This window comes from Myiozetetes cayanensis, unplaced genomic scaffold (genome assembly GCF_022539395.1).
Source record: "Myiozetetes cayanensis isolate MyiCay16 unplaced genomic scaffold, myiCay2020 scf14, whole genome shotgun sequence".
Lineage (NCBI taxonomy): Eukaryota > Metazoa > Chordata > Aves > Passeriformes > Tyrannidae > Myiozetetes > Myiozetetes cayanensis.
This window is the reverse complement of record NW_026087048.1, coordinates 221,649-236,267: the sequence shown is the minus strand read 5'-3', so window position 1 is coordinate 236,267 and position 14,619 is coordinate 221,649. Positions and strand designations below refer to the sequence as shown.

Sequence of the window (14,619 nt, the reverse complement as noted above, 5' to 3'; positions counted from 1 at the left end):
TGAGATTATACAACCAGCCTTTTCCTAATTCTTTCACCACTGACCACACTTGTGATTTGTAGCTTCCAAATCCAAACCTGCATTTACTCTTAAGCAACCCAGCCAGACCAGGTACCACCACTGCACTACTGAACAAACTCAGAGAAAACTCCAAATATATTCCTAATCACAAACATCACCTCAACAGTGCTTCTTCTCTAGCTTGGTTTCATTTTTATTTATTCACTTCATTTATTCATATTAATTTTATTTATTTTTATGCCCTTAGCAAAGCTGTGTCATTTGGAAGTCAGCCTTTTATCTCTGTTGGTGCAGAAGGAAATAATTCTATTGGCAGAAGACAATTCTGACCTCTAAAGAATCCTGTCTGTTCTTTTCGTCATACACTGTAAGCACTAACTTTATGACTGATGTTTCTTCCTTCCTCATTATATTTATATTATATTATATTATATTAAAATAGGAACATTATTGAGATCAATTGCACGTTAAACACTTCCTGGTTCAGGCTTTTTGTTTTGATTTTTTCCCTATGGTGAATGCATAACTCACTGAAAAACTAGGCACAGAATCATATTTAACAATTTTTTTTACTATCAAACAGTCAAGAATTATCACATCGGATTCTGCAGACTTTTGTCTGATCAACAATTTCTCTGAAGGAGCAAAATGATGAAAAAGAGAGTACTGGAAGAGATCACAGGTCTACAGAACACTACAAAGACAGCAGGTGTTCAGTGTATTGATGGAAGGGCCATTGGTAGTTGCCTTCCAACGCAAAGGTTACGAGAGCCGGGAGCCAAGGCAACCTGACAAAAGCATCAGGCCACAGCTCCTCCGGAAGAGTTACTGTCAAACCCGGCAGACTGTTACCTCCTCAAGCATAAGCCTTTTCTGGCTCTCCTCGGTTTTTCTTCAGGAACAATTGATTGCTAATTTGAAGGAAAGCACACAAACAAACAAATCAAGCCCCTATGAGCAGTGCATTCTTAAAAGATCAGCTGTCAGCTTACCCTGCTCTAGTTTGTTTCACCCCTGTTCTAGAAATCCCCTCTCTCTCTATAAAAAAACTACAACAAACACAAAACCCCAGAACCAAAAAAAACAAACAAAAAATCCAGACAAAACCAAAAAAAGCCCAAATGAAACAACAAAACAACAAAAAACACCAATCAAATCCAGCAATAACAACAAAAAAGTAAATATCCGCAGAGAATTTCCTTTTATATTTAAGAGGGTTGCTTGTATATATTTGCTATTCCACAAGATTATAAACTGTACATCTAATGCTACTGTAATAATCCCAGATTTCAATGAAAATGTTCCTTTGCATTATCTGTCAACCCATTCCCTAAAGCCTTGCTTCAGATCACTGGGTCAGCGAAACAACGAAATTCATTGTCCCTGCCACATGTTAGAGTTATTTTTAAATGACATGGGTTGTGCTAGAAAACTTTTAATTTCCCAGGCAAAGGAGAGCAAGAACTCATCAGTATTATGTTTATTAAAGTTCTCTCAGCACGTTTGTACAACCTTGTTATCCAATGGTACTGCATATTTATAGCTTCCTGAAGTAACAGATCATCACTTGTCAGCTGCTGAAATACAGAAGGAATAGACAGTACATTTCTTGAGAAAGTACTTTTGGGATTGAGGAGGTGTGAATCCTGTCTGAGAACATACTATTTGCCTACCCTCATCTTCCCACTCAGGCATTTCAACTGGCAGCTGGGGAAGCAACCTGTTAAGTGGCCAAAGCATTTTATAACAGACACCAAATACACTGGGTTTTAGACTAAAAATACAGATTATTGCCTTACACTGAAGTTAGTGCCTGCTTCTGAGAAATCCAGTAAATCACACTTCATCCAACTATAACTTTAGGATCTAAAGTAGCTATATAAGGTATCTTTTTCATGCTAGAGAAACCACCTTCTTTAATATACAGCCTAAATTTTCTTTTTCAGCCTATTCATCGGTAATTTAATTGGAAAAGAATCCTTTTTTTTCTGCAAGTCTATGTTTGTAAAATTATAAAATCATTTTTCATCTTCTTTAGGTTGATCTCCACACAAAGTATTTTTTACTTCATTCAGAGTATCATTATATGTATTTATACCATCAAAGCCCTCATTTCCACAAGAGCCTACTGATTAATGTAATTACTGTGCATTATTGCTAATCCACGGGCTTCTTTTGGGCATCTAACAAATATAATTACACTGTCGAATTTTCTGCTTTCAGAAAACAGAACCCTTCACAAAGCATCATATGATTTTTAAGTACAAGCTTTTTACATCATATTCACCTTCGGCATGTTCTATGGTCTATGCTGTTAGTCAGAACTTCACATCCATCTGCTTTGTTTCATCCTGCAGGACTGTCTGGAAGGAAGGACTAAATATAACTCAAACACAGAACCTATCCCTGGTTGCTCTTAAGTAATAACCCTTGAACGTCTCCCTACCAACAGGTAAGACTGTAAGACTCACTTCTGCAGCAGCTGGTGACTCCAAGTTGTTGCTTCCATTCCTGCCTGCTTCCATCAGATGACTCCTGGTTCAAAGATGGAACTCACTGGCCAAAGGACTAGAACAGATCACAGTTTCCCTGTTATATTCTGTAATGGTTTTCCCAAAGTTTTTTTGCAAAAGGTTACTCCTAACACTGTTCCCATGTGCCCTCTTAAACTCTACAGAAGGATTAGATCAATAACACCTAAATTATCTAAAATTATCAAAATAATCAATCCCTGAAGTGTTTAGACTGCAGGGAAGGGACATTAAAATGTCCTGGTTTAACAACATCTTTGATGTTATACTGTTAACAAACAGAAGCAAGATACTCAAAATATTTCTAGATGTTTCTGAATTAGGGAAATATTAAAATATTGCTCTAATTTCTAAATGAGTTAGCTTTCAAGAACTTTGTCTACAGTCTGTTACAACAGTTTACTAGAGGTTTCGATCTGGCATCAGATTCTTTCTCCTGATTAAATCAACTACAGAGGATACGAGGAAATACGCTGTTTGGGTGTTCTCATATAGTTCCTAAACATACCTAATTATTAAAAAAACCCAAAATTTAATTAATTCTTATTTTCCAGGATCTCTAAATGTTAGTACATGTAGACTTAGTTTTACATGGGAAGAATTCTTCACAGACCTATCTTGGTTCATCGATGTTATATAAATCATACCATTCTGATGAAGGGAAGAAATCTTCAAGATACAAAAAAAGTAACCAACCTCCAAAAATAAAGAAATTGTTTGTTCCAGAAACATTCAAGCTTGAAAAGTAACTGTGACTATCGAACTGATTCCTCTTTTGCACATTATTTCTTATCTTCTCTATTTTTCAAAACATTTTGGTTAACTTGTATGACTAGGAACCAAAACAGCTGATCCAGGCAAAACCTCAAGTAAACTCCAAAGAAATCATATTGTAAGCCAAGTTTTTGCACCTTCAGGACCCAAGAAGGAACTGTCAAGTGGAAGGACATCCACAGTTTGCCTAGTGATGAATTACAGTTCTACAAGCAAAAAGCTCAGAGGAAGGTAGAGTTGCCAGAAACTGAAAATGGTTTTGCTGCCTTCTACTTTCCTTCCAATTATTTCAGATTCACAAACCAATGATGGATATGATTGAACACTTCAGACAATTCTCCTTTAGAACTGACAGGTATTATCACTGGGGACGTTTTGTCCTAATAACTGGTTTTATACTCAGGCTTTCAGACACTTGATTCACAATAAGTTAAGGAAGATGGGCACATGGGCTCTGGTGGACAGCAACATGCTGTTCTGATATCGGTTTTATACACTACCTGTATGATGCTTTATTGTTTGCACTACCATTATTATTCTCACAGAAAAGGTTCTTCTCCACTCTAAAGGCAAATATTATGTACCAAGAGAAATTAGTCCATCAGACCACAAGGAAAAGCTGCATTGACTATTTACACTACTTAGGTAGGTAAGAAAACGTTTACTGAGCAAAAATGAACTTCAAAAGCAGATAACTAATGCTTTAGAATTATTGTTAATTACTACTTACTGTAATATGGTTTCACAGATTCTCAGAGTATGGTCTGACAGGGAAGCTTTATTCAAAATTTCATAAGGCATGAAGGTAGATGTTTAAGGGGAGGAAAGCAAGTAATACTTCCATGATTCCTAAATTCCTTAGGCCCAGAATAATATATGTAACACAAGAATAAATACAAGAGGTATATCTATTAAGAACTCCTTAAAAAGGCTAATGTCTCCTCTTCTACCAGAACAAGCATGAAGAATTGGTAATATGAAGGACTTATGCCTATATATTAAACCTGAGTTCTATCTACCACAGACACATCACCTCCTGTCCTTCTGAAAGGATTATTATTGTGAACTGCTGCTGGTTCATGAACGAAAGGCACCATTGGAAAGTTGTTCACATTTTACCCAATCTGCACAATGTTCTCAGAGAGAGAATGTGCACCTGCCACTTCATTTGTCCTGCCCCCACTATTCTCTCCTGGAGCATGCAGCAGGTTCTACACCTCAGAGTTCCACCAGAGGCATCGTGATCCAGCTGTAAGAGATTCTTACAGGTACAGACACAATGATGATGTCTCTCGAGGGCATGAGCTGTTATTTTGCATGTATTTTTCTTTCTCTTCTCCCCTTACCCTCCCCCCCCCCAGCTGTGTTTTGTTCTGGTTTTAATGCTATTTCGAGAATGAAAATTATTTATAACATTCTGATGTATTTAAATAAACCTCCACTCCCTAAGCCATCTTTTTTCAAGTACCCTTTGTAACCAAGTAATTGTGACTAAAACTCAGAAATATTCTTCTTTGATGACCCATTCTACACTTCACATGTAATGAAAATGTATTTTACATGAAAATTCTATTATGTTTAAAATGACTGCAAACCAAACAACTCAAATCTAACACATCTTGAAATAACATTGCTCTTTTGGAAAGCAATTGTAAAGGTAGAAAGGATGACAACAGCATCCATCTGGTTTGTACCATTTGCAATAGATAAAATAACCTTTCAGATACAAAACATGCACTTCTCAGCTGCGAACAGGTCTGTGTAGGCAAGCAAGTGGAAGTTCAACTATTCTTTATCTGAAGATCCCACACTTTTCATTAGGAGTTTTCTGAACATATTTTTTACTTTCAGATCATGAACATAAAAACTAAACTTGCCCTAAGAATGTGTAAGTGGTCTTACACTCCCTCGAAAATTTCTGTTTAAGAGGAAAATGTAAAGAATCAAGACAATAGTCAAGTAGTCTGGATGACCTGGGACTTTAGAAGAGACTGAGTTTCCTCCACACCAACACAAACGGGACTGGAACCTTTGCGCTCGAGCCTGTCATGTTTTTTAGTCATATTTTTCACAAGCTTTCAAAAGGTTTTGGATTTAGCCTCTGGAAAGATAAAATCTGCTTGAACTACAGCTACTTTCAATATATGACAAGACCACTTTCTGCCACTGTTATTTTCAGAGTGGTACAGCCATTAAGATGCCAAGCACATGTTCACAGCATCATTTTACGGAGCATGTCTTAGTTTTTGATGATTCTTTACAGAGCCAGAGCTTGAAAGCCTCCTATTTTAAAAGCATTGGTCAACAAATGCTTTCACTGCTACCACCGAGTTTAACTTTTCTGCTAGAATACATAATAGTGAGATAATTACTTGTGCTTATTACTGATAAATTACATTGTCTATTGGCTCTTTACTTTGAATGCTGAAATAATACTTTGTGTCTGTTTTAAACTAAAAAGTAGTCTTACTTTGTGTAGCAAGCAAAAAAATCTACCAAAAATCTGAAAAATAGCTGCATTCACAAATTTTCATCTAGAAGAAAACAAGTTTCTTCTCTAAAAAGTGAATGCAGAACTGACATGAAGCTACACGTTTAATATCTTTCGGTGCCTCTGGATTAAGTGTGTTCATCTTAAACCCACCTGTTTTTATCCTGCCTGGCACTAAAGGCTTATCTAAAATCTTTAGATTAAGCTTGCTCTTTTCTGCTACAACAGTAGCAAAAACAAGCTCATAAGTAAATTATATCCCTCATATGAAAATAATTGGAGATGGACTCTTCGTAGGTGACAGGAATAACAAAACTGCATAGTTATCAAGACCTTATTTTGCAGAACAGAAATTACTCATGATGATGTCAACTAGAATGGGAGAAAGTTCACATTCAAAACTGAAAGCAAGTTTGCAAATAGAGTAATTCTCACTTCGTAAATCAGACACAAAAGTTTAAACTCAAACTCACAATGCTGCTTCACCTATCCGTGTTTAAATCAAGCTGTTGTGAAGATCAGAAATCCAAAAGTTACATTCAATTTGCCCCCTCCAAGCAAAAAACATATTCGCCAAAGTGCTTTCAATTTCTCATTTTTATCTGAATACCAAAACAATAAAACTAAGCAAGTTTACACTTTTTAGAATATTGTAACATTATTCCTTCCTCCCCCTTTTTTTTTAAAATCACAATCTATCTGAAAACAATGCAAAAAAAGAAGCTTCTAGAGGAGTAGCTTTCTTCAAATACATCACCCTAATAGTTATACTCCTCTAAGTCACATTTTTTCAGACAGTTCACCTCTTAGAGACTCCCATTATCTGTTCTGCCCTTGGAGTCCAGAAGGTACAGGAGTGAGCAGAAAAATGAATTGTGAAACAACAGCCAATTAAACATGACGATTCACAACTCACAATTCCTCCCGTAAGTCACAACATACAACTAAAATAGAAGTGTAATAAGTTCAGCGTCTACTAATGACTAGGTAATCAACCTTGGAAATTGCCACTTCCACCAAGCTGCTTAGCTCTTCCCAAGTTTCTCAGCAGATTTTACCTGTTCCACACAGTTGTTATAAGCTCCTGGGTAGTACTTGGTGTCTATACAGTGAACACTCATGCATTTTCAGCATAAAACAATGTCTGGAAACGACAAATAGCATTCAGGAAAAATACTTAATTCCTAAAGAGTACAAATTAAAACCAAACAAAAAAAACAAGACCCCCCCCCCAAAAAACCCAAAACAACAACGAAAAACCACTAAAAAAACTTATGCTGACAATAGTAAGAGATTTACTCAAGATAATATTATTTTATTCTGCAGTCTGGCTGCCTAAAGGAAAATAAAGACTTTGGAACACAAGTAATTTATAATAATACTGAATTAAAAAAAAAAATTATGCTATTTCTCCCCCATCAACTGGACACCTCCTGCTTCTTATCATGATCATCTTTGCTTTCTTCAACTACTCCTTCCTGTAACACAGGAAGTTTTAAAATTAATTTCCTGAGGCAACACAACATACTCAGAAGCAATAAAAGCTGATTTGTCCCATGAAACAAATAATGCTGGCTTCCATAAGTCTGCTATTTTCCAGTGCACTGAAGACAACATATTTATCTTATACTGAGCCCCAAATCCTCAGGAAGTTACAAATACTTATTTTACCACACACAGTTCAAAGAATTAAAAAGGAAGACTGTCCTCTTTCTAATTGTACCTCTGTCCAGTTGTCTGATGTGCTATCATTCCATCAGGATATGGAAACATGTTCACCGTGAATCCCCTGTTTCAACACCTTGCCTTACCACGGACTCCAGAAAATCCAGAGAATGAACCCAAGGCTTTTTTCTCCTTATGTTCTAGGATGTAGACATGACCTCTTCTTGTACACCAGTGCCACAGGTTCTAACTGGCACCTATTAACAGTCTTATGGTTTGGGGGGGGAGAGTTGAATTGGATTTTTTTTTTTGGTCATGATGTAAAAATCAAGAATACTAAGAAAATTAATAATGATCCATTACCTAGACAAGACACATTGTAATTGTTGCAAATTTTATTAAGCCCATGCAGGTGATATTGATAATTTTTTACTAACACTGTGTACCAGCAACACACATCCCTATCAGCCGAGACACAGAGTTCCAGACAGCTGACTTCCTTCCCCAGACTTCTCACATCTCCATGCTCTGACAAACTTGCAAAGAAAGGAAAAGCATGCCTAAGTGTTAGTAAATCCAACCCAGTAGTAGATTCAGAAAAAAACCAGGGATGGTGGTTAACTAAAGGAAACAGTAGTGGACAGTAACAGGTAGAATCTCAAAGAACCAGTTAACGCAATTCTTTTACAAGACTATCACTGAAGTTCCACTACAGTTAACTGAAACTGTTATTGCATCTTAGAATTCTGAAGTGAGGAGGTAACACTGATCAGTCCTGATGGTACTATCTTCTCAAACTTATTATCCAGTGTAGGTGTTCTATTTTGTGACCATCACACTGGTAAAAACCTACCATGAATTATTAGCCAGATCCAGCAGTCACTCATTTGTGGGAAAGGCAACTGTGAAGAAGCAAAAGATTAACAAATCACTTGCAGGATTTCTGAAGTGATCCACTTCCTGGTCTTCTAAATTTCATCTGAAGCAAGGAACACCAAGGTAGCTGTTCTAATGTGTGGATGCAGTGTCGTTCAGGAATGACATGAGATCTTCGACAGCCACATAGAGAAAACAGTTTCACTTGCTCCCTGGATCTGACTATTTCATTTGAGGTCCAATAAGTCTCCTGAGAACTTCTTCAGTGCAGGTAATTTACCTACTCAAGTCCTAAACCAGCAATACAAACTACCTCCAAAAGAAGCCTGAAATGTGAATATTTACAGATACAGAACATTGTCTGAACCAGCAGCAAACTTCACAGAATAACAAACTGCCCTGATAAAATAATCATCATGATCACGGAGTCCAACGATTTGAAATCTACTGTTAGAACAATCATCTGCAGAGAAGGGCTCTGGTCAGATAATCTTACTCAGAGCTAACAACACCTCTGTGGTTACAACAGATGTTCAGAAATGTTTCTGATTATTTATGGTGATTCAAGTAAAAAACAAAAAAGGGTTTCCTCCAAGAAAGTTGTAGGTTGAACGCTCAAGCTGTGTGTGTTAACCAGGGGCACTCAACAAAGCAACCCATACTATTATACATTTTCATAAAATACCTAGAGTTCTCAGAGAGCACACTCAGAAGTACCATGCACATTTTGATGAAAATTACTTGATAACCATGCTAGAGTTTCGTTTATACCTACAGCAGGGAGACAAAAAAGCCACCATTTAAGTTCTAGATATGAAATGATCAGCTCCAAGACAAATAAATAACATGCATTAGCAGGTTGTACATGTTCAGTAAACACTGAACAAAAACACAATAGTAGCAGTAAGTTGACTTTCAAAGAGATCAGCTCTGCTTTCACAATAACACACTCTGTTGGCAGCAGACTTTTCAAGTAAACTAAAGCTCATTGCTTCGAATTACAATTACTACCACTCTAGTATCTCCTGACTATCCACAAGCAATAATGGAAAATACCAAAAGAGAAAGAAATAGGGGAAAGGAAAAAAACTCTGCACCTGAAATGGAGAAGAAGAGATAAACACAACTGATAACAAATCATCTTTATGGTCATCTTCACTTCCCCAATGGTTCTGCATAGGAACATGCCAGGACAACCTGCTGTGTGTGAGGAACAGGCAGGGTCACGGTCTAGTAGAAGCTTTTGGAAGTTAACTCCTCTAAGCACCACCTGAGGGTTTGAAACCTGTTTGTACAACTCCACTGAAGAATACAAAAAGGACTCCTACACTCAGCTTTCTCAGTTAATAATGGAGACGAGTATATAATGTATTTCCCATTTTCCATAGGAGAGAACTTGAGTCTGAGTTCACCCTGTCAATCTCCCTAAATATCTGTTTCCCTTTTCAAAGAACACAAAGAAGCACATGTTGTGAACCTTGAAGACAAACTGCATGAAAACTGCTTTTCAGCCAGAGGACTTGATCTGTTTTGAACATGGGATATGGATGAAAGGAGGCACGGTTGAGAAGAAACAATAAAAAAGAAAGGCAGCACAAGATCTTCCACACAAGAATACAACTGCTGTCAAGTAACTAAATATAAAAGAAAGGATAGCATGTACTTGCTATGTATTCTTCTAAGACTTCTAGTGCCATGGTATGATTTTAGAAACCCCGGTAATCTTATGATTTAACTTACTATTTTATTGATACTTTCCTATACAAGAGACAACTCTGGCCTCTAAGGCTGGTAATTTTCTCAAAATGCTGGGATCAAAATGGGGGGTGGCAGGATAAACATCTTGCCAACTTGAAATAATTTCAAGAAATGACTTCAATAAAACAAGGTTTGCTTTTGCAGTCACACTAACAGAGCTCTATCAGCCTGTGGTTTGCTACTGCCCTAACACTGACAGTAACCAGAAATTTTAGGCAGATTTACCAGAAGCATTTCTTTCAATCTGACCACGTTCAAAACCTGTACACTACAATTTGGTGTACCTTTTGGATTCTAAGGGGCAAAGGGGGAATAAATATTTCCTCATATTCAACCAACTATGGACCTACAGGAACAAAAAAGAACATTGACACTGCTTATACTTTTGGGCAAAGTTTCAGTGATATACCAGAACAGCCTAATTTTGATACCTATTCCTCCATGATCAAAATGATGCTAATATTCAGTTCCTGACGTTCTTAAAAGGATCAAAGACACTTATGATCATATATGACAAAGTATATCCTTTTGCCAAGCTGAGAGAACGTGCAGATGAAATTGTGATTATCCTGAATTCAAGGCTGTGACGGGAACAAGATGCCAAACATTTCAGCACACAGCTCACAAGATCTTGCCAATCCTTTCTGCCTATGCAGAGAATCAACCAGTACCTGCACACCTAATCCCTGAATATCCTTGTTCTCAGTGTGAGCTTGACTCTAATCACCTAAAAAATGTCTTAATACAAAATACACAAAAATATTTTTTATCTTCCTAATATGATGCTATAAAAGATAAAGCAAAATGGTTTAATTCATAGGATGATGCTTAAATAAGTTCTGAATTCTTCAAAGTTTTACAGAAGCTATGCAGCCTATTCTATTTTTCATTTTTAAATCAGCTATACTGTTACAAACACTAGGAAATTATTTTCAAAACCATTTAAAAGACTTTTCATTTATATTGGCAGGGCATTTGGTGTAAAAAAATGCTGAAAAGTACCCATGCCAAGACTACTATCTTTTAGGATGTGCATTTCCAATGAGTAAAAAAACTAGAGCATATCACACATGCACAGAAAGAGATTTAGAATTGCTACCTGATCATCAAACAACTCAGTTATTTACTTCCAACAAGTGGTGAAGGAAGTAGTTCGAAAGCAGCAAATATTTGTGTCTGATTTTGGCACCAGGTAATGAGAGAAAGGACAGTTTCATTATTTTTCTTTCATGTCACTTAACTCACCTGTAGTTATTTTTTTAATTGTATTTTTCAGAAGCAAGCTAAAAACAAACATCACATATAAACCTCTTCCACAGAAGTATTTTTCAGCTGTGAATGATAATATACCTAATTTTCATTAAATACCCCAAAGGGTCTTTAGAAGAGGCTGTGTAATCAATTAACTTGACCTCAAAGAGCTCTTTAAGGCTCACCATGCTCCAATACTGTTGTATTTGTATCTTAAGAACTAAGACTTAGAAATAAGGATATTAGGAGGAAACTGAATTTACTCTCATGCTCAGATAATTTATAGAGTAGAAATATTTTTTTAAAAAGTAAATTCTTAATTTAGGAAACAATGTACACCTGCCTCATTCTGATAACACAGGACAATAACTAGAAAGTCAACAGTCTTGCCTTAGTTTCCCTGAGCCTTCTACCAATTCTATCAGAGGCTGGAATCATGGGTTTGCTCTCTGTGATGAGCAAGGAACATGCATGAAATCTAACTGGGAAACTTCTATGGGCTACACTGCACAGAGAGAAGAGTAGAAGGCATCCACAACAAAACCAGCATATCTCAGAGCATAATGATAACCCCCAAAAGCGTCCTTTCACAAAGAACACAAGAGGTGGGAAAAAAGGTATTACTGAAAAAGTGCTTATTGGAATACCCGATCAGCTGTGTACAGCTGTGTACATTTCTGCTTGTACTGTCAAGATAAGAAACAAAGTTTGCCTCAACTGTGTGTTTAATGGCATATGAATATGTAAGCAGCCAGATTCTGAACGTAAAATTCACATCTCATCACGAGGAATAGTTGTATATTATCTTGCCGTGGTTCAAATTCAAAAGAAGGACTATTACAATATCAAGGCTAGTAGTGTAAACTGCTATTTCTTTTCAAGACTAGAAAACACATTACAAAAATCCAGAAAAATATCTAAATAATTAATCCAAAACTACTCTTCTTCTCTGAAGAACTCTGAAAAAATTAAGTAACACGCTGCATAAGGGCATATTAAACAGTTTTGGTTCTTTTAATTACATCATTTCTGCCACATATTCAGAACTGAATAAACCCAAATCTTTTATCTAACAGTTCTAGTTTCTAACAAGCACATTTAAAGCTGAAAACTCTCTGGTCCGTTAAAAGAGCTGAAGAGACATAATTGAAACCAGTAACTCAATAAATTAAATGGAGCAAATCTTCATCAATAACACAGAGTCTGTAAGCAGTGCCCTCAGAAGTGTTTAATTCTCCTCAAGCCCCATTTCACCGCTTATGGGAGAAACCTCCATGAACCAGTATTATCCCAATGCATCCCTGTGTCCACAGTACCCACAAACAGATGCGGACGCTCATGATCAGCAGTGAGCGAGGCCACCTGAGCCCGAGGATCACCTTTTCTTTATTTATTTATTTTTTACTTTTTTTTTTTTTTTAAACTTGCGCTATGAGGACACAATGCAAAGTAAACGAGTAAATCACAAAGGAGTCAGGAGGACCCCAGACTCGCGCTCAGAACGAACGAGATCGTTCCTCAGACACCCAAAGGGCTCGCCTCAGCCTCTCGGGTGCCCCAAAGCCGCAGGCCTTTCCGGCACTCTCCTCAGCAGAGCTCTTCTTTCCTATTTGAGTACCTTAAACCCACTCCTGCTGTGCTCGCCTCGTTTTATCATCTTCAGCACAACACAGCTCTCGGCTGAAATTGCAGCCGAGCAAAACCCGGCGCCAGACCCTGAGCAGCGGCCGCGGCTCAAGGTGAGCGCTGAGGAGAGCCCAAGTCAGCGCCGATGGAAGGCGCCAGGGGCAGCGAGCACAGCCCGCGGAACGGGCGCGGGCCGCTGAGGCAACGCCAGGGGTTCATTTGTCATCGCAACTTTCACCCGACGCTGTTGATAAAACCCAATCCGCCCTGGCGAGCCCTTCCAAAGGGGAGATGGAAGCGCCACGGCACCGCTGCCGGGCTCGGGGGGCAGCTCATCGCGGGTCTCACCTGACCGCCTCGCTGAGGGGATGGCGCCCCGGCCCCGCTCCTCGGGACCGCCGGGGGCGAGCGCCGAGGCCCGAGATCGCCGTCCGCCTCCCACCTGTCGGACGGCCGCGCATCCCGAGGCGCCGCTGGCGATCCCGCCCGCGCCCTCCCGCGCCCCCGACTCACCGAGAAGCCGGCCCAGAAGGGGCAGGAGTGGCGGACGCGGGCCGAGGTGGTGAGCGCCAGGGCGGCGAAGCTGACGGCCACGATGAGGCAGCCGAGCACCATCTGCGTGACCCCCAGGGCCAGCATGGCCCGCGAGCGGGCGCGCTGCTCGCGCAGGCGGGACAGGCTGCGGGACAGCGCTGTGGGGCTGAGCGAGCGCGCCCCGCCGGGGCCCCGCGCCGCCCCGCCGCCCGCCGGCATCGTCCGCCCGGCCCCACACCGCCTCCTGCCGCCCCCGCGCTCCGCGGGCGCCGCCGGCCGCGGGCGCTGCGGGGCCGCGGGCGGCCGCGGCGCATGGAGGAGGAGCTGCCCTGCGCCCGAGGCGACCCGCACGGCCCCGGGCAGGGCGCGGCGGGGCACGGCGGGCGAGGGGCAGCAGCCGCCGCCGCCGCTTGTCCCCGCTGCGGGCGCGGCGAGGGGGGGCTGTGGGGCTGCAGCGCGCGGGCGCGGCTCAACCTCAGCCTCCGGCGGGGGCGGCCCCGGTCCGGCCCAGCCCCGGCTCCGGCCGGGCGCAGGCTCGGGGAGCGCCTCGGCCCCGCTGCCCGGCTCCTGGCGCCGCGGGAAGGGGGGCGATACGGGCAGGGGAAGCGGGGAGGGTTGCCGCGGCCAATGGCGGGCGGAGGCAGCGGCCGGAGCAGCGGCGGCCGCGGGCCCTGAGGGCAGAGCGCAGGGCGAGGGGCCCGGCCCGCGGCCCCTCAGCCCCCCAGCGCCCGGGCGGGCTCCTGCCCGCGGGGAACATTGCTGGCACCTGTGCTTTGTGCAGCAACACGGCAACCTCCGCCCCTTCTCTGTGAGAGCGGCCAGCGGGGGAGGCAGCGCAGGGCTGGTTCGCAGTTCGGTGCAAAAGGCATCTTAACGTTTATTTATTTTCTTTTTTCCATGCAGCGAACTATATAACCAAGCCTCAGGTGCAGCATCCGCAGTAGCAGAAATATAACAAGCCTCTAATTACGAAAACTTCCCGGCCCCACTGCTGCCAACGGTGTCCGGCACGGTAAGGCTGCCCACAGCACGTGAAACACCTTTAAAAGCAAGTTTTCTGCAGAATGGGAATTGCAGTGATAACACCGCCTG

The 14,619-nt window shown here is 40.9% G+C and overlaps 1 protein-coding gene across 7 annotated transcripts in view; it reads right to left on the bottom strand.

Moving 5' to 3' along the window:
* The window catches only part of ENTREP2 (endosomal transmembrane epsin interactor 2), a 103,805-nt gene extending 90,102 nt beyond the window's left edge, over positions 1 to 13,703 (bottom strand). For 2 of the 7 annotated variants that reach the window (XR_007628126.1, XM_050309312.1), the window contains exon 1: positions 13,507 to 13,703. Coding sequence is in view for 6 of the 7 variants with exons in the window: in XM_050309312.1 (XP_050165269.1) it covers positions 13,507 to 13,632 (126 nt within the window). In the remaining variant the exon portion in view is untranslated. Of the gene's footprint in view, positions 1 to 2,492; positions 2,580 to 13,506 lie in introns of those variants that run through there. The other 5 variants (XM_050309311.1, XM_050309316.1, XM_050309314.1 and 2 more) reach the window with 5 other exon arrangements.
* Between the last annotated feature and the right edge of the window lie 916 nt (positions 13,704 to 14,619).